We start from the raw sequence: 25,166 nt of genomic DNA, 5'->3' as shown, positions 1-25,166 counted from the left end.
TGATCGTAGCAAATTTTGTTAGTTGCAACTTGTATTACCCAAACATGGAACTCAGTATTTGGCAATTACAAAATACTTGGGATGAAGTTGTATTCAATAAAATAATTTCAGGTACTTTCAAATGCTGAGTTCTCCATACTGGCTATTCTGTCCCTCATTTTATTAACACACCCAAACCTTCTATAACCTGCAAATTTCACTGGCAAACTACACCACTAACATTAGCTTGCCTGGCAGCCCACCACCTCGTTTCTCCCTTTTCACTGTACAAGTGCTCTCTCTTCCTGTATCAAGTCCTAACTTTGTGTGTGGTACCTCAGCAAATGCTTTGCCAAACTCCCAAAAGACCCCCAAAGACCCCTAGGAGGGAAGCATAGTTCCTTTCCACAAAAACAAAGCAAGCTTACCAAAGACAAGTAAATATGTCAGAAGATTTATCTGAGGCTAAATCTAATTTGCCTTTTGTCCTAGGTAGTTGCATGGGAATTTTTATTATCTTCAAAATATATTACAATGTTGCACAAATATTGGGGTTCAGATTAATGGGTTTTCATTGCTTAGCCTATTTTTCTTCCCTCACTCTGCTTTCTTTAATATTATTCTTAATAGATAAATGGTTGGGCTGCAGCCCAACTCATTAATGTTCCCATTTAAGAGTTCAAATGATGTCGCTAGATCAGCTGTCTAAGATGATACAGAAAGAGGACAGAAAAATGATAATTAGATTTCTCCACATATCTGGTTCTTAGGAGGTAATTACAGTTCTCCAAGTCATCACATACCAGCCCAGTTATATAATCCTGTTTTGTTTGTTGAACTTGTTTGAGAGCATTTGACTTGAGCTCGCTTTCTTTCTTAGTCATCTGTATCACGCCCAGAGAAACAAGCCTTTGAAACACGTACACACACACAGACACTCAGAGAGGTGTAGTACAGATTACACCTACCCTCCCTTGATCTCCCATTAACATCATCTTTTTGTCTGGCAGCAGGGGGATGGGTATGAAGTCAGTCACTGGAATAAGAGAAATGAGGAGTAGAAACCCGGACAGGTTTGTTTGTCCAAGGAATTGCCTTCTTCCCCACCACCCCTTCTTCACTCCCTCTGGTCTAATCCCTAAAGCAAAAAACCTCTTATTTTATAGTTTCCAGAACTGTCTGGTCAATGCCAACATAGATTTCCCCTTTCTCAATGAATAATACACAGCATAAGAAAACTTAACAGGCTTAAAGGAAATATCATCCTAGTAGAATACAACCAAGGCCTGAAGTTAGGCATCTCATCTAGTGGTCAAACATTGAAACAGGCTGCCCAGGGAGGTGGTAGAGTCACCATCACTGGAAGTGTTCAAAAAACGTGTGGATGTGGCGCTTCAGGACATGGTTTAGTGGGCACGGTGGTGCTGGGCTGATGGTTGGACTTGATGATCTTAAAGGTCTTTTCCAACCTTAATGATTCTGTGATTCTTCCTGGCTACTGTACCTGTTTCTCCACTATACAGGCAGAAAATACCAATTCCTTTCCTCCGTAATGAAATCTTATAGAAGTTTCTGAAACTGCTAGACCTTTAAATAGAAGACACCACAGAAGCAAATAGTGCTTATTTCTAGCAGGGTAGGGGAAGGTACTCAAGCAAAAGAATGGTTGGAACACACCTTCGTCACAACTGGATGGCAACCCACTTCTTTCAATGAAAACTCACAAGCCTCCTATATCCTTACATGGAAAGAAATACCTACTTTCATCCTTTACATAAATTCTGATCAAGAAAGTTTAAAATGCATATTTATTATTACCAGCCAGCCAGGTGGTCAGAGTTCACTTATTATGGTTTGGTTAATGAACTTAGGTCTGAGTAAGAAATTCTGCTTCTATTTTTTTCTGAGGAGTTTTAAATACTTGCTCAAAATTTTATCTACCCTTCCAAACGCTTAGCAACATTACAAAGTACATTAGTGTTCACTACTGGCTACTAACTTGGATTCCAAACAGATGTTTCCCCAGTTTTCCAGATTTCCTTGCATTTTGGGCACTCATCTGTTATGCATTCCCTGATCAGACATATGTACCTGAACTTGCTTAATAATTTCCCCTGCAAACAAGCACGAGAAAAAATAGGCTTTAGGAAAAATGGGTTCAGACATAAGCACACCATTTGCTTTCTGATATTTGCCAAACAAATGTTGATTTCTACAGTTCAAGATACTGCACATTAGATCATTCTTCCCTCGTCTGGGAGTTGGGTCGCTATTTTTTGATCAAATCTAACCATGTTACCACTGTAGCTCCAGTACAGTCCATGCACATTTTGAAACAGATTCTAGACCCACTTTCAGACATACCAGAATCAGGATTAAAAATATCTAACAAAAAAATCTGCTCCCTATTCCTTCCCCTGCCTTCATACAACATGACTTCTGCTGTGCTTAAAAGTCTGGTTACAGCATCAGAAGTTATCACGGCAAGAAGTTAATACTGTAACAGCATTTGTTCTTTGAGAGGAAGAGTTGCTACACAGACAGCAACATTTGTTTCAAGCAATAGATGGTAAAAGGCATTACATGGAAGGAAAGCACATTCTTTCCGTATCTTTGTACTTTCAACATACAACCTCAGAATATAAGGGTTCATGAAAAGAAGTTCCCACGCGTATATATGTACCACTGGTTTCATCTGAATTGGGAGCACACTTTTGAAGCAAGTCTCCTCATCTTCTCTACTTACCACATTTTGGTTCACAGTGCAGAGAGGTTTCAGAATATATGCTGTTTCATCCAAAAGATGTCCAAATGGATGCATTGTTGAAGATGTGTTGCTAAGATGCACTCCAAATGCAACGAGCAGCCAGTTCATAAGCTAGTCAAGCAGACAAAAGTAAAACCTCTGAAATACATGTAGTGTGGGAAGTGAGCTACTCCTACTGGGTGGGATGCACTGCTTGGTAATGTAGAGAAAGTGTGCATCCACTTTCCGGGATTCATTTTCTATCTCTATGTATATCCTCCATATATGTCAACACTCAGGTCTCTAGCTACCCATAGCTGTCCTATTCTGCCAGTGATCAACAAATAGAGAAATCTAACTTTAAATCAACAGGACGTTTCTTCTAATGGATGTTAGTGTTCACAGCAGCTTCTAACTTGCCTTGTGGCATTCCCCACCCCCCACCCCCCCAAACTTAAATACACAAACATTAAGAGTCCATTTTGAATCTGATAAATACTTCTGTGGAATAAGCAAGAAAAGACCCTCCATTCATTAAGTCCACTCTGCTTCCAGTCCCACTGTTAAAGCAGATCACCTATATCAACATTCTTGATGCTTTGCTGCATTTCTTCATTAAGAGGGGATTGAGATGGTCCTGTGCTGTAGCCAGAGAAAAACAGCCACATCACCGCTACTGGTATGCTTGGGGTATGCAGGATGCTCTCCCTGCTACCTTGGTAAATAACTTATTCTTTAGCATATCTCATATTACATGGTTAGGATGGATATTTGCTGTTGCCTAACAAAGCCCTAACCTCTGGAAAATTGGAAGCAAAGCACAGAATACAGTATTTGTGTAAAAGATGACAACAATAGAATCACAGTTTAGACCGTCAGTATTAAGTTGAAAGCTGTATCTAAAACAGAGCAGTTTTGTACACTTTCTGAAATGCTGAATATTCAGGTAGGAAAAAAAAGTTGATCAAAGCCACTGAAGAAACCGGACATTTTCCTCACCATTGCTTGCTGTTTCTGAAATCACCTTAGAGCTCTTTATCACTGATAAAGAGCTCTAAAGACACAGCTCAAGCTAAAATGAATATAATTCAGTTGGGACTCACCAGAAATAATATCATCACTATTACAATCAGAAGTTGGTTCATGGTACTGTCCATGTTGTTTGAACTGAATTAGCCCTGCCTGGCAAGAATCCCGCCTTTCCAGAATGCTGCCAGGCCCTTCCAACAAAAATAACTCAATGAGTCCTAGCTAGCTCTCCCAATATAGTGTCAATCCGCTGATACCTTTTACCAGCCACCACCACCAAGGGGTAGGTGGAAAGCGAGACTGATGTACAGTTGCTGTGTTTCTGACCTTGCTTACCAAGAGCCTAACTCCAAATATGCCATTTGTTTGTTTTTGTTTCTAAATGTTTTCCTGAAACCCATTCTTTTAAGCTGACATCTGTTCCTTCACTGGATTGCACTGCATGAAATGCCTGTGTATTTACCAATTACCCACACAATGTACAGCTCATGAAGTTTTCCACACAGAAGACAGAGACTTTGGGGAAAAAAAAAAAAAAACCAACCCAAAAAAACAAATGGGAGGTAGTATAGCGATATTTCCAACACAGATTACTTTTCTCTCTCTCTTTGTTTGGTTGGGGTATTTTTTTGTTTGTTTAGTTTTTTTAAATAAAATTTTACCTGCAATATGTTCAGATCATAATTGTGATGGAAGTTTCTTATTGCTCTTTGGTTTGGCCTCTGAACAACTGTATTTCCTGTTAGAGTATGTCTCAATACAAGAAATCAGCTGTTCTACTTTTTTTCCTTTTTAATATTATTGGTCACGAAAAGATTCCTTTTATTCCAGTGATAACTAGTCAAGTAAGTTTACTCTATTAAAAACAAAAACCAAACCAAACCATTTTGGCCATAATTTCCCCTTCAAAATAATTTATGAAGCAGTACCTCTTGGCCTTTTATTTGTATAAATTATACAACAACTATAGTTTTTTTTAGACAATGAGATGAATCTGTATTTAGTACTTCAATCATCGTTCTCAGGGTTGGAAAAGTCTCTGATACTGATGGTAGGCTCTTGTAAGAAGGTGAAATACTGAAAAAGGAGAAAAAAAGAAAATTATTTCTCTTTTGCTGAGTTTTACAATTTACCTGGAAGTTAACACATTAGCTTATACTTCTCTTCATCCTCTTCTCCAACAAATTTAGGACTTGAAGTCAAGAATCTGTTGCCCACAACCAGCTCTTGCTTCTCACGACTCCTTACTCACTCTACAGAATGAAAATAATGACTACATAAAAGAGCCTTCCCAAGTGGCAGGAGTTAAAGCAAAATTTTATTGCTTTTAGTCTTCAATCCTTACTTACCTTACCTCCTATTATTCTTCTACTACAGACAAATTAGCCACTCAGGGCAATTGCCTTCATATTACTACTTCAAGCCCTTTGGGCTGTGGTTATACAGATATTTTTCTCAGCATCAAGGCCAACTTTATAATTTTCTTGATTCTGGCTCACTTCTCACCCATTATACATCTCTCATTTGAGCCAGCAATACTATTGGTGGGACTATGCTATAAAATGATCTCAGTTAAAAAAAAAATATTGGTTTTGACAAGGTTATTTTTAACACAAATCACTTCCCGGATCTGGTTTGCTATGGATTCCCCCAAATTTCAACAGTACAACTGAGAGAGTCAGAAACACAGAGGTGGGGTTGAAGTAGCTTAAGCTGACTTCGCTCCCAAGAAAGAAGTTTCCCGTTGGTAAAGATATGTCTTAAAAAAAAAAAAAAAGAAAAAAAAATGAACAGATTATTAAGAAGGAAGTTGAGTATATAAATAGTGAGATTTACAGTAAAAAAATGTGGGAACCATAAATATTTTACAAGACAACCAAGTCACAATATTTGTGCAGATGACTTTTAATAAAAACTGCAGCTTGCTACACTGTAGTTTAAAAATGTCACTCACAAATGCTGAATTTGACTGCATTTACATAAAGATTTTTAGCCTGAGTCTTACAAAGATGCCCTTGAGTCATCTTAATAGATTTTCTAGTCTAGTGAAATTCACCAGGCTTAGAACCACCAAAAATGAAGTTAAACAACACTAATCAGTATGAGATCTTTGGCACTAACAGCAAGCAGCTGCAGAGTTCCTCAGGCACCCTGAATAACTCAGGTTGGACCAGACCTCAGCCTCCTCACTGGCAGGGCAGTATGAGAAGCTGAAAAGTCCTTGACTTAGCATAAACACCGCTTAGCAACAACTAAAACATCAGTGTGTTATCAACATTATTCTCATCCTAAACCTGAAACACAGCACTACACCAGCTAAAGAAAATTAACTCTATCCCAGCCAAAACCAGGACAGGTCTGTGATCTAACATCCTGCTTAAAGCAAGGTGAACTGTAAAGTCAGACCCAGGTGTCAGGGCTTTATCCTGTCAGGTCTTGAAAATCTCCAGGGACAAAGACTGCACAGCCTCTCTGGGCAGCCTGGTCTGCTGCTTGACTACCCTGAAGACGACTGTGCTCAGTCTGAACCTCACTTCAACTCATGCACGTTGCCTTTTGTCCTCCCACCAAGCACTGCCTAGCTCCATTTTCTCAATACAGGTATGCTCAATACAGAAAAAAAGGTATACGACCCTCCTTTCCAGGCTGAACAAGCCGAGTTCACTCCTGTTAAGGTATATGCTCCAGCCCCCTGACCATCTTGGTGGCTCTCTACTAAATTTGCTCCAGTTTATCATAGTCTTTACTGCAGCTGCCCCCAAACTGGATGCAGTATTCTACGTGTGATCTAAAGTGCCGAGTACCCCCTAAACCAATTATCAAAACAGTTTTTTAACCATCTAGCTGTCCATTCGTCCAGACAAGAATGTGCTATCATGGTATGAGAGTATTGTGGGAGTCCTTGCTGAAGTAAAAATAAACATCAGTTGCTCTCTTCTGATCCCCAAATCTAGTCACTTTTATCACAGAAAGCGATCACATAGGGTCACACAACGTTTGGGAAACCCATGTTGACTGTCCCCAGTCACCTTCTCCTTCATATACTCTGAAATGCTTTCCTAGACAACCCACTTCATGACTTTCCCAGAGACCAAAGTGAGGCTGACCAGCCTATAGTTTCCCTGGGTCGTCCTTCTGGCCTTCTTGAAGATGGATGCAAGATTTCCTTTCCTGCAGTCACCAAGAATGTCCTCTGATGTGCACAACTTTTCAGAGATTATAGATGGCCTTGTAAGGACATCTACCAGTTCTCTCAGCACCCTTTAAGTGTCTTGACCCTGACTTGAAGGATCCTAAAACTGGTTTTGTCTCTGGCCCAATTTTTAGATTTTGTATGGGGAATAACCACTAGGGGACAAATAAAATGAACCAGATTCATAATATTGACAAGGAATTATTGTGTTCAGTATTCAAAAAAATCAATTCATGTGAAAAATCAAAATTTTAAAGCACTATACAAAAGTCATGCAGTTATACTAAGTAACATAATTCTGTGTATTGAAAACTTCTATGTACTTTGAAAATACTTAATTCTCCAAATTAAAATAGCACTAATGGATAAGGAACTTACTTTTGATATATAGTTTAAAGACATCCTTAAAAATGAAAAAAGTTAAAATTTTCCCCTGCTTTGTTCATTCAATCACCAGATTTACTAATGATAAAAAATTAATAATAAAAAGGCAAATTTGACCACTGGACAAAATGAAGAAAATATTAACCCAAATAATTTTCTCAGAGAATAACACTCACATAACTGAATGTCTAGACTAACTACTCTTTTAGACTAGAAATAAACTACTGTGTTTGTAAATGCAAATCTTGTCTTATCAATTCCTAAATAGTGTTAAAAAATACACTGAATCATTTACTAAACTCATAATTTCTAAGTAACATGTTTTTAGTATAGGTTTAAATTTTACATGCAAAGTTTTCCATATTTTATTTCCCCATCCCCCACCTAAACAAAAAGATTTACCTTTTTAGATTCATCCAACTTCTTGCTATTTTGCTAAAAGCTTCAGACCCTGGTGCTGTCATTGCTTCAAAATCAACAAGCTGAAAATGCAACAAGATAAGATCTTAAGAAATTAGAGAAGTTTTATGTTCTCTAATTTCAAGAAGTTAATTCACAAATATTCTTAACATATAAATTCAACTTCAAAAAAATACCCTTCCTTTTGTGACAAAATCCAGTTATTTTGTTTTTTTGTCTCTTAAGATGTTTATACTAATGAGTCAGTGCCAGAAAATACTGATTGTCTTCAGCCCTTTATTACAATGTCCAAATAAAATGCGGATATTTCTCATTTCAACATACCACATTCTGCAAAATATTGTATCACATGATTGGTAGATTTATATTGGACTTCCCAGGCATTCTGTATTATTTCTTTCCACAGTGGGTGTTCAGACAAGTTTGACTACACATAGCAAAGAACTCTGTGCAACTTCATACCCACAGCTGAAAGCAAGTTTTCAGCAAAACAATGTTCAGTCAAAAACATTGGTTCACTAGTACTGAAACATTTAAGCTGCCACGTTTGTGGTTCAGTGAACTTTGGCTGAATTCAAGGAAAGGTTCTGAAAGCATGCTACTACATTCCTGTAAGACAAGAGTAAACTTACTAACTAGTCTGTCCCCAGACTACTTTGTCCCTCATCACTTCTTTGGAATGCATGCCAGGCAGTGAAGCTCTCAGTGGGTTTACACACCCCACCACAACCAATACTAGAAGCTACACTTCTTGTGGCTACTGACTGACCTACCAGGCAATAACAGGACTTTTGACTACTGGGCATCTTTGTCTTCCCAGCAGTCTGATAATGCATGCTGTCATAAACTTGGGACCAGAAATATCCTTTTAAGGAATCTGGAGGGGAAAAAAAAAAAGTTATAAAAATCCCTGTTTCATTCAACTGGGAAAAACAATTTCTTCCAGCTGGTGAAACTTTTCTAAAAAATGGGTTTGTTCCAGTTCAGGCCCTCTGTTTCAGGAAGAGCCCTCAAATATAAAAATGTCCCGAAAGCTTCCCGTAAGTCAGAAATCCTGCTTTTTAGAAATCCTGAAACTCTGCTTGTCTGCATACAAATCAGTCAGCAAAATGAACTACCCTATTAAGTCCCAAGAAGATGCATAAGAAAACCCACATAAGTCTTTTACCTTAGCTTGAAATCCCACAGAACCATGAAGATATCAGCTTAATGGTGTACCAAAAAGGAAGCTTTCTTGCTATTAAGCAAGTGCAGTTTGCTCTTAAAAGCTATTAGGAGTTCATTGTACTGAAAGGACAAACTTAATTGTTTTCAGGGCTTTCTAGAACAACAGGGAAAGTTGCTCTTTCTTCAGTTACCCATGCAGGATATTTTCTTCAGCAACTTTGATTCTCACTGGAATTTCACTGATTCTTTTGACAATACACCAAAGAGACAGAGGAGCTCTCACTCCTTTCATGCTGAAAAGGTAACACAGCTAACAGACCGATAGTTGAATAAAGAAAGGGAAACCCTTTATTGAGCAAGGTGGTATAATATTCAAATGTAGTCACTTAAAACTAGGACTTATTTTAAATTAAGCAGAATACAGAGGGGAAGGCAAGAGAAGTTGCAAATACGTTTCTACTTACCAAGCTCTAAATGCTCTGGAATACATTGAGAGCAAAGAGAAGGTTTCTGCTGTGTGTTAGAAGAATCACTAAATCTGCCCAAGTTTGCTCAGAACCCTTCTCAAAGAAAGCTGTGAAGAGCAGCTCAGCACACTAGAAATGCTTCAGCTACAAATATGTAATTACTGTGGGACACAAACTGCTACATTTGACTAACCAGAATTATTGCACATTCTATCTCTAAATCTCTCCTGCTGTCAGAACAGCAATGAACTTTTCAAAACCCTCTCAGGCTGCAAGACACCATAATATGCAGCTAACCCATCTCCAGTAAACAAGCGTGCAACTTCTGTTCATTCTTCGAGCTGCACCCTCACATGTACAAGTACAAGTATTACTTACTCCATCAAGGATGAGTCAGTGTATTTTGATACTTGCCTTTCCTTTAGGGATTTTTCCTGATACTTCTTTTCCACTTGCCATTAGTGCTCCCATGATCACGGAATAAGCTATCACACTGAAAGAAAAAAAAAAAAAAATCAAAACCAACAAACAAAATACAGTAAAATTCTTTCCATAATGCTATTTTAGACTACAAAACAAATAGAATATAGTACTGTTTCACAGAAGGCTAGTAAAAATTACTGTGCTAGTTACTTTATTTTAGAAGCAAAACCAAGCATGAAACACTTAAAAAGTGAAATCACTGCTACTTTCCAACACCACTGGAATGAAGTTATGATCCTATGGAATTTAACTACTGAATAGCACTGTTTCTACAGTAGTCAGAATCATCATTTCAGACTCAGTTCTTAAGACTCCACAGAGCTGAAGACAAAGCAAACTACTGTCCCCAAGAAGCTTAGCTGTAGCCCAGAAGAGTTTATGAACTCTACTGCAACAGAGCTAGAGGCACTGTAATGCTGTTCAGCTACTTAACTTTTTTTTTTTTAATTTAATCGTATGTTTTTTTTAATTGTGAAACTCAGAGTTTCTGTTAATTTTTACATTTGGTAAAATAAAGGTAATGTCTGATTATAAAACGAAATTCTCGGGATATTTTTAAATTTTCTACTGAACTGTGTTTAATAATAAGCTTAAAGATCTTAAGTGCTTTGTGGAACCAAGATTCATAATAAGTCTTAGATATAGCCAGGTTTACTAGAGTTTCGGCTGAAGAGACCTGGGACTTTATTCTAGGGTTTCATTTGGTGGCCCTAACAGTTGCAATAACTTATTTTAATAAAATACACTAAGATATTATTTTAGTAATTTATCTCAAAGTATATTTCATCTTAAATACATGTTTTGGTAAAGTTTCTTGAGTGAAATTACAGTGGTGTAATTTAATATGAATTAGGAACCCAAAGATTACAATTTAAAAATGACACTTTTCAGTCTGTGAGCTGAAGTGTATAAATACAGATCACTCATCATTTTAAATATACAAGCAGCTATGAATAGTTACCATCAACAATTACAAACTAGGTTTTAAAACAGTACTAAGTTGGTACCCATCGTCATGGCAGCACAAAATGAGACACTGCAGGACACACAGCTCAACCCAGAGCTTTTTTAGCTTTTTTTTATGTTAAAAGAATATATTAAGATACAGCAACACATGGACACTTTACAGTGTGTAACCAAGATAACAGACACAGTAAACACAATCACTAACCTAGATCCTCTTGAAAGTGGCATTAAATTATAGAAGTAATAAACTAATGACAGGATCAAGTTGCAAACAGCATCTACTTCCTAAGCAAGAGGAAAATAAAAAGTGAATTAAAGATAATTTAATAGCCAGGTAATACCATTATAAAGGAACACATATTGGAAAGTCTTACAGTACTGTGATTTTTTTTTTTTTTTTTAAAGAACCATTTCAAATGTGAAAAATGTCAAGCTGAGAAGTTGAAGTCTGATTAACAGATGTTTAAGCAAATTATCTTGTTATATCTTTAAACTTCGGGTGAGACAGTTCATCACTGTGTTAAAGGATGAAAAATGGAAAGCAGAAGCTCAAATGTAGTCAGATTCTCATTGCAATAGAAATCAACACAAACACAATTCTAGTGCTTCTCATGAATTCATGTTACTTGTCATCTTATAGGTAGCCACCATGAGCCAAATCTTAAGCAATGCTTATAAAGATGATGAAATAGTGAATGCAGACCCATGCGGAAAACAAATAAACAAAAAAGGAACACACTGTGATATTGAGGCCTTGTCTGGACTCTATTACTGCAGCAAAACATAGCAAGCTTTAAAGTAACAAATAGAATTATGGCAACTTCTTGTGGTATTACTCATAACTGAGCTTAAGTAATACAATTGACTGCTTGCTTAAAATCTCTGTCAAAAATTATTAGAAGAGTAACTGTTAAACAGAAGGTATAAAAACATAGTAGAATTTTATCAAGGAATTCATCATTTCCATTAAAACAGCCTTACCCCTAGCTCTGCAGACAGAATTAGAATTTTTCCTTTAGCTGTTAGATCCTTATATAGCGCATCTATTTCTGCATGATACAGCTGTGTTCTCTCTTCTGTTGTCTGAGTTTCTACTGAAAATAATATATTCCCCACTCTATCAAGTGGATCAAACAGAAAAGGAGGTAAGAAATTTTTTAATAGAACTTGATGCATAATCTAATATCCAAGATAAGTTACAAATGTATTACAGTTAAATACCACATCACAACTTTTTTTCTATCATTTTTCCTCAATCAGGAGATTATGTGCATTGCCCCCTTTTCAGTTAAAAAAAAAATACATCACTGAATTAAAAATGTTTTGTCACATTCTAAGTTTGAAAGAATGCATAAAGATTGCTGTCTAATCACAGATGAAGTATTTCCATTGAAGAATACCTGACAAGCATTAGTGTTTCACTTAAAGTATAGGTAAAAAAATAAGAAGAAATTTTAATATATTGTCATGGGCTTGAGATTTTTGTATAGAATGTAAAGTGTAGTTTTGTTAACTTTTAAACTACCGAAATGGAATTGGTTTGGTGTGAAAGCATAGTTACAAACTATGGATCAAAATAGACTGATTGGTACAGAACAAAAGTTAGACCGCTTTACTGACACCAAAATATTTTCCCCAAAACAGTGAGGCCATATATTTAATGCTCTGTCACTGTACATAGGCATATGATTTAGATTGTGAAATTAAAAACCAAGACATATGTTAACATTTTAGAAAAGAAGTTTGGTTTCCATGCCACTCATTGGAAGCAAACAAGTTTTGGGAAAATTTCCAATGCATAGAATTTTAAATCCCATAAGGCAAACTTTTTGGTTAGTAGTAGGACAAAGCTTCCGATTAATGATCGTTCTTCAGAGAGACAAGGAGCCAGTATCCATAAAGTAAGAAATTTACCATCTCACCCAAAGAGTGACCCAAAGCTTCCTGATTGTATCCTCACACATTCAGGTGCTATCTAAATTGGCATTTGCAGATAGGTGGTCTGCAAACATCTCAAAAATAAACATTAAAAAAATGCCAAAAATTCAAATAGAATAGAACCTCTTCCATTCCTAGATCATAGAAATCTCCCTTCCATTCAGGACTTTTCAGTCACCATAACAGACAAGGTCCCACAACAAGAAATGTATTTTGGTATGGATAAAGACTGAGATTTTTGAGATTTTTTTCCCCTTTAGGCATTTTAAAGCCTCAGATGAATAACAAGGTCTCTCTTCACTTTTGTGCTATATTTTAGAGAATCATCTCAACTGGGCCTATTCCATCAATGTTATCCATATTCCCTCTTTGTTAGGGAACACAACAAGAATCAGAAGTCCTCAAATGAACAAATTTTTTAGCTATTTACAAAAATGCCGCTAGTGAAAAACAAACCTCACTTTACGCAAGTAGAAATGGCATTTGAGAAGATTAATTGCTAACACTTCATCATTACTTAATGTACCAGAAACCCTGAAAATAGCAAACATACTTATCTCCTGTTATTGTAATTGTGAATCCATCATATTCTTTCCCTTGATCCTTGAGGCTGGGGACTTTTGTGTTCACAGTAAACCCATCTCTTGTTTTACTGTTAAACTGCTTTCAAAAGAAAAAAATGTAATATTAGATTGAACAGAGACAAACTGCCTAGTTGTCATTTTGAAACACTCAAAATACATGGCGCAGAAGTGAAAATGGACAAAGTGAGGGAACAGGACAAAGAATTCCTGTCAACTACATTTCATTTATCCTTTATTTCCCACTGAATGGAAATCATAAATATTGAATGAGGCATATTGACATTCAACTTTATAACTATATAGTGAATATAAAGTGTCACTGTTTATGAAAAGCAACTGTACAAAGCAGTTTGGGTTGTACAGTTTTCTCCCCAAGTTGCATGTTGACAGTAACCTTTTTGGTGTAACAAGGTAAATGCAAATATGTATTCCTACATATGCAGGAATTTGAAAGCCTGTTTTATGTTTACCCTACGAAGTAGCTGTATTAATCTGAGTGTGGATTCCAGAATACAGCTCACAGCAACAATTTCTTAACTGTGATCCATTTTCAATTAATATTTACCCTCATTAGAAGGAAAAATACCACAAAGTTTAAGAATTTTACAAAGCTACGTTAAAGTAAATGTAATACTGTAGCTAAAGAGTTATATAAAGCACGCAAAACTGTATTTAAGTAAAGCCAACAGCCCAGCTTTTGACATACAACATTCCTCAGCTACCCAAATAACCAAACTACATCGATATTAGCAGACATTCATTTTATACAGGCACTATTAATGACTATTATGCAATAGTGTTGAATTAATTACTCGGGCAATTATTTATTTTAAGATAGAACTTGTGATCCAGCATGTTTCGTTTAAAGATAATCTGCACTTATTTTAAAGAAACAAATCTAAAAGCCTCTCATGAGAAACAGCATTCCACTTAGATACAATTGGGAATGGGATACAGCAGATTCAAACCAGAGCAAAATGTACAGGTTATGCAAACCAGGAAGCGTATTTGCTGCCAGTTGAGACATTTATTTTGAGATAAGTCATGTATGGTCCACTACATTTATATATTTTCATCATCTTGGAGTAACCTGTATTTTTAACTCCACTAATAGCATTTTTTCTGGCCTACAATTCAACAGTAGCCATATTATGTGCTCTGCAGAGCCCTATTTTTACATTTGTGTGTCACTAGGGAACACTTAATTGTCTGTCCACCCCAGCATCTACTATCTCTTCATCACAAGTTTTTGTCTGGCTTCTACTTGGCTTCATCTTTCAAGGCCAAGAACAAGACAGTAATATAAAAAGGACCTCCAAAATCATGGTATGTTCTTTGAAGACACTTATATTAGTAATACATATTAAAAAAAACCCATAGAAAAATTTAGTGCTAGAGTCATGTAGCTTCTGTAAAGATATCTGCAGTGCACAAGGGAGTGAGCAATACTACCGTGAACAAATCCAAACCCGGACAGTCTATCAGTAGTAGCAGCAGTAAGTCTTCAGAGCGCTCTGTTCTATGGCAATGTCAGCTTTGCTTAGATATGAAATTGTAATGTGGACACACCCGACTAGGAAGCAGCGAGTTTGTCTCTATTTAGAATGAGTGTTTTTTCCCAAATTTTATTCTATTTTAAATAAAATCCTGTCCAATCATTTAAAAATAAATACTTTGTAACAGTGTTTCCCCAAACCCAAATACTTACACACTGCTCATCCTAGATTAATTTGGGGGAGTAAGGGGAGAGGGGGAAGACCTTTTACTTAAACACAGCTCAAGCCTTATTATTTGAGCTGAGGTAAGAGTATAAATCATTTTGCATGCCATACATCCAGTACCTTTCTATGAAGACTACTACCAGCAAGAAGAAAACCTGCAGGTTTCCCCACTCCTTTTCTGACAGTCTTCCAAAGCACAAGAACATAAATCAAAATTTCATTTCAGATTAGCTATCAGTCACTATTGGCAACCATTCCCCCATTTCCCCCAGCCAGCCCCACCACATACTGACCTGTACCAATGAACCTAAGGTAAAAAGAGCTTCCATATTGCTAATCTTTCAGACGCACATCTTAAATTTTTTCCTTCATACTATACAGGCATACCATGAGCCCATTATGGCAGATCTGACCCATAAACCCTCCAGCTTGATAAGGCTGGCTTCAAAGAATTTTGTTTTCCCATCATTTCTTCACCAATTCAGGTAGGCCAAGCCTTTCAAATACACATCACATGTCTGCATATATGAAAGGGAAGGTGATACTCCACGTATGCAGATTTGAAATAACCTGAGTTAGTGTTTCCAGTTATTAATTTTAAGCTTACACACAATGGTTATATTCTGGGAGTTATCCAGTTCCTCAGAATATATTTTATTATTTTTATCATATTTTCAAGTTTTTCTTTAATTTACCTTCATTATGGGAAGAAGATCTTCTACTTTATGTACCTTTTCCAAAGCTTCTCGAACCTCTAGTAGTCCTTTTGGATTATTAGCACTGGAAAAAAAATTAAATATGGAATCACAATGCTTGAACACATGTAGCATTTCTGGTAATCCACCTAGCTTTAACCTATTTAGCCATAGTGGAATAAGTTATTGAAAGTTATTTAATTATTTCTTTTCTGAAAATTAGTTCCTTCATACTTGGCCACATGCTCTCCTATTCTTCAAAAAATAATTTCCTCCTATATCAGCTCAGCTTATCTTTTTCAGCTTCAAATTTCAAACTTCAGGTTTATGTTATTCATTTGTTGTTGGCCACTCTAAAGCATTAAACAGTGTTTGCATGAGTGTGTGTGGGCAGGGGGTTGTTCATGAGGAAAGATGGAAGAATAACAGTGTTAATGTTAGAAGTATTCTCAGAATATATGTATCTGTGTAGCCTCAAAGGTATGTAAATACTTCAAATGCAGACACAGATGGACTGTGAAGAAACCTATTGAACTAGTGCTCTAATATTTACAAATTACTGTACACCCAAGATTTTAAGAACAGAATTATATTTAAAATCACATCACAAATTGCTCTTGTTTAAGGTCACATGCTGTTGGCTCACTCTGAATGAACTTTCTCCCAAGGATAGACTTCCCAGTTACTACAGAGTTTATGTATCTTCATCAACTACCACAAATTTTCTAAAACTTAAAATTTTTTTTCAACTGTTATAAGCATTTTCTGCACTTTAATTTTTTTATATTTAAGTAGCATAATAAGATTGAAAAAGAGAACTCAAATATTTAATAGAAGTTACCAGGCCAAAGAAAAATTAGAGGGTTTAAAGCTAGAAGAGTTTCTTAATTTCTGACATTATCAGAACACTACTGCCACAAATGAGCCACAGGTGGGGAAGACATTTTACTCAAAAAACTGATCAAAGTTTGAAATGGATGCCAACATCAATTTTCAGATTACCTTTAGTCACATTCTTTCATTCAAGATTCTACAACTGTCTTCTGTTCCAGGACAAAGTCTACCAACCCATCTACATAACAGGTAGTAAAGATTCTCTGCTCCTTTAAAAATACTTGTCAAACACCAGTTTCAATTAAAATTACCTTCCACATCTTTTCTTTTTTTTTTCCTCACTTCTACCAATATTCAGAGAAACTGTACTCTATTCTACCAGGAGGAAACCAAATATCTTTAATAAATCATATTTTTAGGAAGAATTGATACTCACTCATGCCAAAACTTGGGTATAAATTCAACACCGTTATTAGTTTCTAGGTATACCGTAATTCACAATGTTTTTTCCTATTAGTTTAAGTTTCTTTACATGGCAATGAATAGGATAAATAGGACACAGTTACAGATACTAATAAAACTAGAAGTTACTACAATTAAGAAAATATCCCTTAGACTTTCTGAAATATTATGTAAATTTCAAATCAGTATTACCAGGAGAGTGAAGCAGAGAAAAAAAAAAAAATCACTAATTTACCCATGATAAACAAGGATCCTGTCTTTGATAAAATGAAGAATTTTCTCAAAATATTCCAGGTACCGCATATTAATGACCTGTCCCCTACAAAGAAAATAAAAGTTTTTTCAAAGTTTTGGTTTTTCAACCCAACATTCCTGGGCTAAGACACAAATATTACTCATTAACATTTGACAGGTTTTTATCCACAGATGCTTTGTAAATTGAAGGAAAGAACTAGAGGTTTGTCTGAAGTGGTGAATTGCCATCCGCCGTTTGAATATAGATTCCATATTGAACTTGCAAAAGCTCATGTATCATTAGTGCTGTTCTCTGATAAACTACATTTCAGGCATACTTCCCCATTTTCAGTGTGCCCATGTCCAGTAAATCTTATTTATATGGTAATTATCAATTTGTACACAGATAAAATCTTTCTTAGACAGTTATTTACACTTGTAGATATTGCAGAACTAGGAGAGAATTCTCAATCTGCACATTCACTTACTTTGAGAACCAACACCCCCCAGTTTGCATAGTTGACAATATATGTGCTGATCTGCTCTGACAGTCCACATATATTTCCCCTTATTCATCTACGTCTCTCTCTATTGAAGCAATTTTTCTTCAACTCCTAACAGTTACAAGTAGTAACTGTTAAACAAAAAATCAAAAAGGTGTTGTTTTTTCCCTTGGATATTAAGGAAAAAATACACATTAAAAACGTGGTAGAAACCTGCTAGGATTGTAACCACTCTGAGGAAAAATTACATACCATTATTGCATTTGTAGGAGTCCTTCCTCTTCTCCCAGTCTACAAAACAAGATTTTATAAAGCAAATGTTATTGCTCTCCGAGGAAGCAAAACCACTGTCAATCACAGGAAGGTGTGTACACCTATCTTTTTTCCCCCACTCTAAGTGATTTCTGGCAGCTTAAGTCCCTGTCTAATCTCTCACTCTACAGTCTCATGCTTTAGTAGGCCTAGTCTGAGAATAATGGCAGAATCAGTCTTTAAAAACTGAACAGAATTAGAACACATATACATATCTGCACATAGGAAAGGGAGGTAGGGAAAGCAGAAGGATGAAGACAAATCTGTATACATAATTTGCCCTTGTTGTATGTCCCATCATTTTCCATCTGTATTAAAAAAATATCTGTACAACAGGCAGAAGCGTGTCAGTATAAGGAACTGGATTTTCCTTGAGTGGCATCTTGGAAAATACATCCAAATCAGACCTATCAACCTGTAAGGCCATCTAGAAGCAGTAGTATCAAGAAAAGACTTTTGGTGGGTGGTCAGAAATGATTTGTGTTTATTCCCACTCCTTCTCCTTGTTTGATAAACACTACCACCAAGAATTCAAAAGTAGCAGCATTCCAGAGAGCATCTTCTTTTTTTTTTTGTAAGAATATTGGGTATATCATTAACGTTTAGCTGATCCCAAATACTTGTTTTGCCTATGAAAATAGCTTAAGCTTTCAAAAACATTTCCTCTACCTCAAATGAAACTTGGTAGCTTTGATCTTTTAAGCCAGAAAGGAGATAAGCCAAAGTTGCACTTGCCTATAGACCCATGAAGAAGTAGTGACAGCCAATATACTTGTATCTTGAGAATGTTAAGATCTGGAAGCCTATCAAACACTGTGAAGTGCAAGAAGTTTCTTATACACCTTTAACAGAAAGTTCCCAAATTGTCTCAAAAACAAACAAAAAAAGGTTTTGTTTTCTGACAGTCTCCAAATATTTTGCACCTCTGGAAAAGAATCTTTAATTCAGCAGTCACTGAATGCTAGTGTCTCCATGCCAAGACCCATTTGATAGGAATCACTGAACAATAATGGCCTTTAAATGCAAAGAATTCTGAGTAAAGAAGAAGGTTATGTTAATAGATATCTAAACCAAATATTTTTGCACACAGAAATTACTGGTGGACATTTTAGACCAAACAAAACCTAGACACAGCTTGAACTCAGCATGACTAGATCTGTTACAAAGATAAATGTGGGTCTAAGAACACCCAACTGCTACTGTTACACTTCATATTTGACTGAACAGCTTATATCTTTGTATATTTAATAACCATGAAAGGCTGCCATTTGTCAGCCTAAATAATTTACTGTTATACCTGGTTTTCAGGTACCCATGCTATAGAAAGAATTCAGCCTTAGTCATACAGTTAAGAGAATAACTTTCAAGTCATAAGCCAAATATAAAGCAACGTATGTCTCTGAAAAACAGTCAAAAGACCATAAAGTGATCTCAGTTATCAACAAAAAAGTGTTAGCTCTGTAGCCTATTGCTATCTTCAATCAGTAGCCATTTTACAGTTGACTAATGCAAGAAGGAAATTATACAGATCTGTATAATCCATTAAGAGTAAACTTCCATTTAGAAATCATAACGGACTAGAACATGCTTCAAAAGTAAAATAAAATACATTTTTTAAACCCTATTACCACTTAATAGATTAATTTTTTTCTCCCTCATCTCATGTGAAATCACTGGGAGAGAAACCAGAAGCAGAAGCAAATCACTATGGAAAGCTGACCAATGAAATCAGTTATTACTTCGGATGCAGAGTGATCAAACAAGTACAGGTTTGCAGAATCAAAAAGGATGCAATCACCATCCAGTACTAAAGTCTGATAAACTCCTAAGGCAGCGGTATTTACGCTGCTTCAATTCTATTGCTCCTTCCAAAAAAGTGTCAAATCAATAATTTTCAGAGAACCACTACCTAGCTATTAAAAAAAGCATGACCAAAATGCTGATGAGATCCCCAAAAGTCAAGGCTGAGCCAAAACCAAAAGGTTAGAATTAGATTCACTGTGGGCCTACCATTCTGAATGTTCATGAAGCTTATTTCAGATTTCTATGAAATCACCCAAACACCTGGAACAGTAAATCATGTGTTTTGCTAGCATTCTCTGATGAGAGGAAAACAAGTACGGTACTTTGGCCAGTGAAAAACAGAGCTGCTGACAGAGATCCTGTACAGGGACCCATTTCCCCTGATAAATTGTTCAATACTATTTTCAGCATGGTAATCAAGTGTTGTTACATGAATGCCCTTCTACCAACACAAATCACCTAGAAATCAAGCTTTTACTCTCCCACTTAAAAAAAAAAAAAACAGGAAGAAACAGATGAAGTATGGAATGCATCTTTGTCTCAAAGTACAGATGGTTGTGGTTTCCACTGCATCATACATGTGAGAAGAGAGAAATGCAGCAACAGCAAAGACTGTCAGAGCTTGGAGCCCAAACGTAACACTTGGCTTGTGGGAAGACAGAAGCTTGCACCTAAGTTTGTTCACGAAGCAGCACATCCTGAAAGGCAACTAGTGATCTGCACTGCAGCTTAACGCTACAGTGTAACCACTCACTAAAGTAAAGCAGAGGCTGCTTAGGGTCCATTCCCTAGAGTGGAAGGAAGAGCATGGACAAATTCTCATTAGGGTCTGTATGTGAACATTAGAATATCACTGTTTTTCTCTGCCTGAAATAATTCTTGAGAGGGCTTTGCTTCGCTTACCCTCATTTTTCCACACAGCTTTTCAAAGAAGAAAGAAATAGATATAAAAGCAGAATGACAGATCAAAGATTCAATTCTTCCTGGAGACGGGGGGGGGGAATAAGGTGAAACCTGGCTACATATTTACTTACACAAAACCACTCTGCTCCTGTGATTGACAGTGATGTTGCCACATTGAGTCTCTCACACTTCTACCACTTCATGGGAGGTAGCACTGTCATAACTACAACACTGAGTCTTGCAGCATGGGAGAAGATGGAACGTACAACAGTGGTTGAGTCTTTTAAACTTTACCTTTATTTGAAAATGCAACTGTTACCTTTCACAGGTTACTTATTTTCTCATTTTTGCTTTACTTTGGCCTGCTTTGAAAACAGAAGAGAACTGTTTTTCCTCTTTATTGCAAATTGGTATTAAAGCAAATAGAACAGCATTGCTTCATTACTGCTGCCACTATCTTTGAGAAGCAGCATTTGCAAAAATTACAGCTGTGATGAACTTAATCTAATTTTTACATTTAAGGTAATTTGGGAATTTAAAACAGCATGTAAAAAATATGCATCTTCTGGATCCTAATTAGATCTTACTATAACTCAGTTGTACAAAGAGGAAATGTCATGAGGGAAAAATTTGAGGTGTACAAAACCCAAATGTTCCATTTGAAAATATAAAGTAAATATTAAAGCAAAACAATAAGCACATATACATTCAAAACTGTAATATGCTGTTTCATGAACAGCCGGTAAGTTTTGGTACAATTCCTTAGTGTGGGGGAGAAGGCTGTTTGGTAAAACTCTCATACCTGATTAAGTTAATGTGATTATTGAAACCTCTGCTAAGGCTTCGGGCAGGCATTTGGTCCAACCAAAGCACAGGCTGGTCAGGGTCAGCTATCCTACAAAGACAAAGGACATTAATATTGGCACACATTTCATGTCATGTAATATTTTAATTGAGCTTTGCTCACACACAGAATAATTTCAGGCAAAAGCCAGAATTCAGAGATCACAAAAAAGAACATTTTTATTGGAGCACATGTACAATTTTCATAAGAAAAAAACCCAAATCATAAGCATTTTATTGTTGCTGGAGTTTGAAACCGTTCTTTTTCTGTTAGCCTATGCTGCAACGTATCCTTATGGTCTTTCACAGCTTTGCCTCAACCAGAAAGTGCTATTCCCCACTCTCTCCCTCTTCTAAAACAGAAAAAAAATGGAGTATTTTTAGAAGTGCACTCCTCATATTTAAACCATCCTTCTCTTTTGTCAGAATGCTTTCTAGTTACAGAATGGGAGCAAGTGTTCATTTTCTCCTCTGTGACTTCAGCCCTCTGGTTAACTGAAGCATGCATCGTTATTACAACCAACATAAGGCTTGTTCTCTCTCTTGTTTTACCATTACCTTCGCCACTTCACAGCAATATCAAACATATCTCTCCACTGCATCAGTCTGGTTTTCCCATTCATCCGAACTTTTGAGTTTGCCCAAGTCCGCTGCACTGCTTGCATTACTTCTAGAGTGGCCAGTCCCATTGCTGGGAGTGTGGGAGGCGGAGAGGGGGACAAAAAACAACAGAAACAGAAAACCAATTAGAGACAAACACTTGTTTTTGTACAGATAGGAAAACTTAAGCAGGAAATGAATTGCCAACATCAATAACATCTGGGAGATCATAACTTCCAGTCCCCAATTAGGTCAAGAAATTGCTGACATAATGATTATTTTAACTTTAAACTTTTTATCTGATTTGAAAGAAAGAGAGCATAAAACTAAATTGCAGATAGCAAAGGTATAGCATTAAATTATTGTCACATTGATTTTTTTTTCCCCACACTTAAATTTACAGAGCATTTTCAATATACCTCTGTGTATTCTTTTATTTGGAAGAAATCCTGGTGTCTCATACTGCATCATGGAACCCAGATGATCAGCTACACATACAAGTTCTTGCACACCAGGCTTATAGCTTTCAAAGTTTTGAAATAACACATCCCTTACAGAAGAGAAAAACATGCATCAGGTACAACTTGGCAACAAAAGCCCTGGAAGTTTTAAAACACAGATTTGTTTGTCTGATAATCAATACCATTTGTGTGAGAAATACATAAAAGCAGCATAAAGAACACTCATTCCTCCTCCCACCTCACTGAACATACACAGTGCATGGCAGTTACACTCAATATCTCAAATGAAATCCTAGTTTTACTGAAAATATGTATAAAAACCAGAAGCCTTATTCCGTAACTTCTCCCTTAAATTCTGTAAGAACTTCTTGTGCTAAAAAGGTGGATTCTTCATTTCATATACACAAAAGCCATAAATTTTTAATTCAGCATTTTTTTACACTGATAAAGTAAATACATGAAAATATATCTAGAAACTAGTTTACAGCAGGAGAAATTGCTATCTTTCCCTTCACTATGTATTTTTGAAGCCTACTCTAATAAATCCCCTGCTTTGTTGACTGAAATCATCCTCCTCTTGAAACACTGGTTATCTAAATTACTCTGGAGAATATTTTTTCCCATTGAAACCCAGCTGCCATTAAAAATCTATTAAGTATCTAGGAAATTACACCTATAACAAAAGAAAAACTTAACACGCAACAAGAAACTTTAATAAGGGTGCTACATAACACTACATTGAGCATCCCAAACTTATCAACTCCTTAATTCTAATTGCAAGAAAAAAGAAATAGAATAGTTAATTAGTAAGACCATAGGATATGAAACAGTATTATGTGAACATTATTGATTTTGTGAAGTCAGAAGTGAAGAAAAATCACTCTAAGTTTCATTCTCCCTCTTTTGAGCTAAACCAACTGCAACCCCTATGATTTTGACATTTACACACTCAGTGGAATTCCACTTTCACACAGTATTAAAGTGTTACACTGTTATAATGCCTCAGAATAGCATTTTAAAAAGTCAAACTGAAAAAAACATTTGGCGTAGGCTTTGAAAAAAATCACTCACTTTATATGTGGCTGTAACCCTGGCTGTTCTTCATAATTTTCTATAAGAAAAGGAAGATTTTTGGCCCAGTGGTCCTTGAAATTTCCAGGAAGATCTAGATCAATATTATACTCTGTAAGAGGGATATCCAAATGCGCATGCAAGTATCTAGAATACTCTGGAGGAAAGAAATAAAATTAAATACTGTTTGCATAAATAGCCTACATAAATTACATTAATTATATAAAAACAAAAACCAGATTATATGTTTGTCAGTTATCCAACATGACTTTAATAAGTTATTACTCTTAGATAATTTAATTTTTCTATTAGCTAATTTCCAAGACAGAAATAAGTCTATTTCAACTAACTATCACAACACGCTACCATTGTACAGAAAGTATATTTCACTTATGGTCCTAGTTTTTAACTGTATGAACAAATAAGAATCAGTGTACTTTTTTTAAAAACAGACATACTCACCAGTGTCCATGAGAATGTACAATGGTTCTTTAAAATGCCCATAGCTACAAGTGTGCTTGCACTTTTAGGGTTCTCAAAGGATTTAAGAAAATTAAAAAAAACCCCAAACACACCACAATTCCATCTTACCTCGGAGGTATTTCACTTTCAGATATTCTGGGCTGGCCTTCTGACCCGGTAGAGGATCATTTAACATAACTTTAGTCTGAGCTTTTATGCCTTCGTAAAACTGTCCCATTGCAACATGGCTGAGACCTTTCATGTACTGGCACACTTCATTGTATGGTTCTAGCTGTAGACACCTCTAGGAGATTAAAGGAACAAAGCACCCATAAACCAAGAGGGAGAATGAGTATCTTCAGATAAACTAACCTGTTTGGTCAGAAGACCTGCATGAAAAGATTTACTGTTTATTAAGATCCATTTCCATCACAATTTTCTTTCAAATGATGCCGAGCACTTAAACTGCTAGCAAATCTAAGAAAAAATATGCAAATATGCCTCTGATGACACTTTAATTGTTATGAAAATAGATCATGTTTGCTCTAATGACATTAGCACTACAGAAGTTTCAACGTTAGTTGACTGAAACTAGAAAAAAACATACTCCTGACAATATTAGTAACAAGTCATTTTGGGCTAGTTCAACATACATATCGTGCCATTTCTTCCATCCACATCTTGCAAGTTCATGCATTAGTACACTTCATTATGTTAGTCAACTATTTACTCTATGTTAAATATATAGCAAATTCATATTTATCATTCAAAATTGATGTACTGATTCTTCAAGCAATTACATGTCTTCAGAAGAGCATCTCCATCTTAAAATTTGAAATATCTTTGTAGATACTGGTGTAATTGAAAATTGTGTTATAGAAGGTGAATACGTAATAATGCACATGA

General features: G+C 36.1%; 1 protein-coding gene across 1 annotated transcript in view; it reads right to left on the bottom strand.

Annotated features, from left to right (window-relative positions):
• Positions 1-3,836: 3,836 nt before the first annotated feature.
• TTC13 (tetratricopeptide repeat domain 13) overlaps positions 3,837-25,166 on the bottom strand; it is a 43,958-nt gene continuing 22,628 nt past the window's right edge. Inside the window, exons 11-23 of the mRNA XM_081997648.1 lie at positions 24,390-24,564; positions 23,799-23,955; positions 22,686-22,816; positions 22,225-22,357; positions 21,626-21,718; positions 17,304-17,387; positions 15,773-15,857; positions 13,326-13,435; positions 11,816-11,951; positions 11,040-11,119; positions 9,800-9,878; positions 7,734-7,813; positions 3,837-4,831 (exon numbers count right to left, since the gene is read on the bottom strand). Of these exons, the coding sequence (XP_081853774.1) occupies positions 4,708-4,831; positions 7,734-7,813; positions 9,800-9,878; positions 11,040-11,119; positions 11,816-11,951; positions 13,326-13,435; positions 15,773-15,857; positions 17,304-17,387; positions 21,626-21,718; positions 22,225-22,357; positions 22,686-22,816; positions 23,799-23,955; positions 24,390-24,564 (1,467 nt within the window). The 3' untranslated portion in view covers positions 3,837-4,707. The remainder of the gene's footprint in view (positions 4,832-7,733; positions 7,814-9,799; positions 9,879-11,039; positions 11,120-11,815; positions 11,952-13,325; positions 13,436-15,772; positions 15,858-17,303; positions 17,388-21,625; positions 21,719-22,224; positions 22,358-22,685; positions 22,817-23,798; positions 23,956-24,389; positions 24,565-25,166) is intronic.

This window comes from Phaethon aethereus, assembly GCF_964289735.1.
Source record: "Phaethon aethereus genome assembly, chromosome: 3".
Classification (NCBI taxonomy): domain Eukaryota; kingdom Metazoa; phylum Chordata; class Aves; order Phaethontiformes; family Phaethontidae; genus Phaethon; species Phaethon aethereus.
Note: the sequence above shows the minus strand (reverse complement) of the source record. Positions and strands in the feature narration are given on the sequence as shown.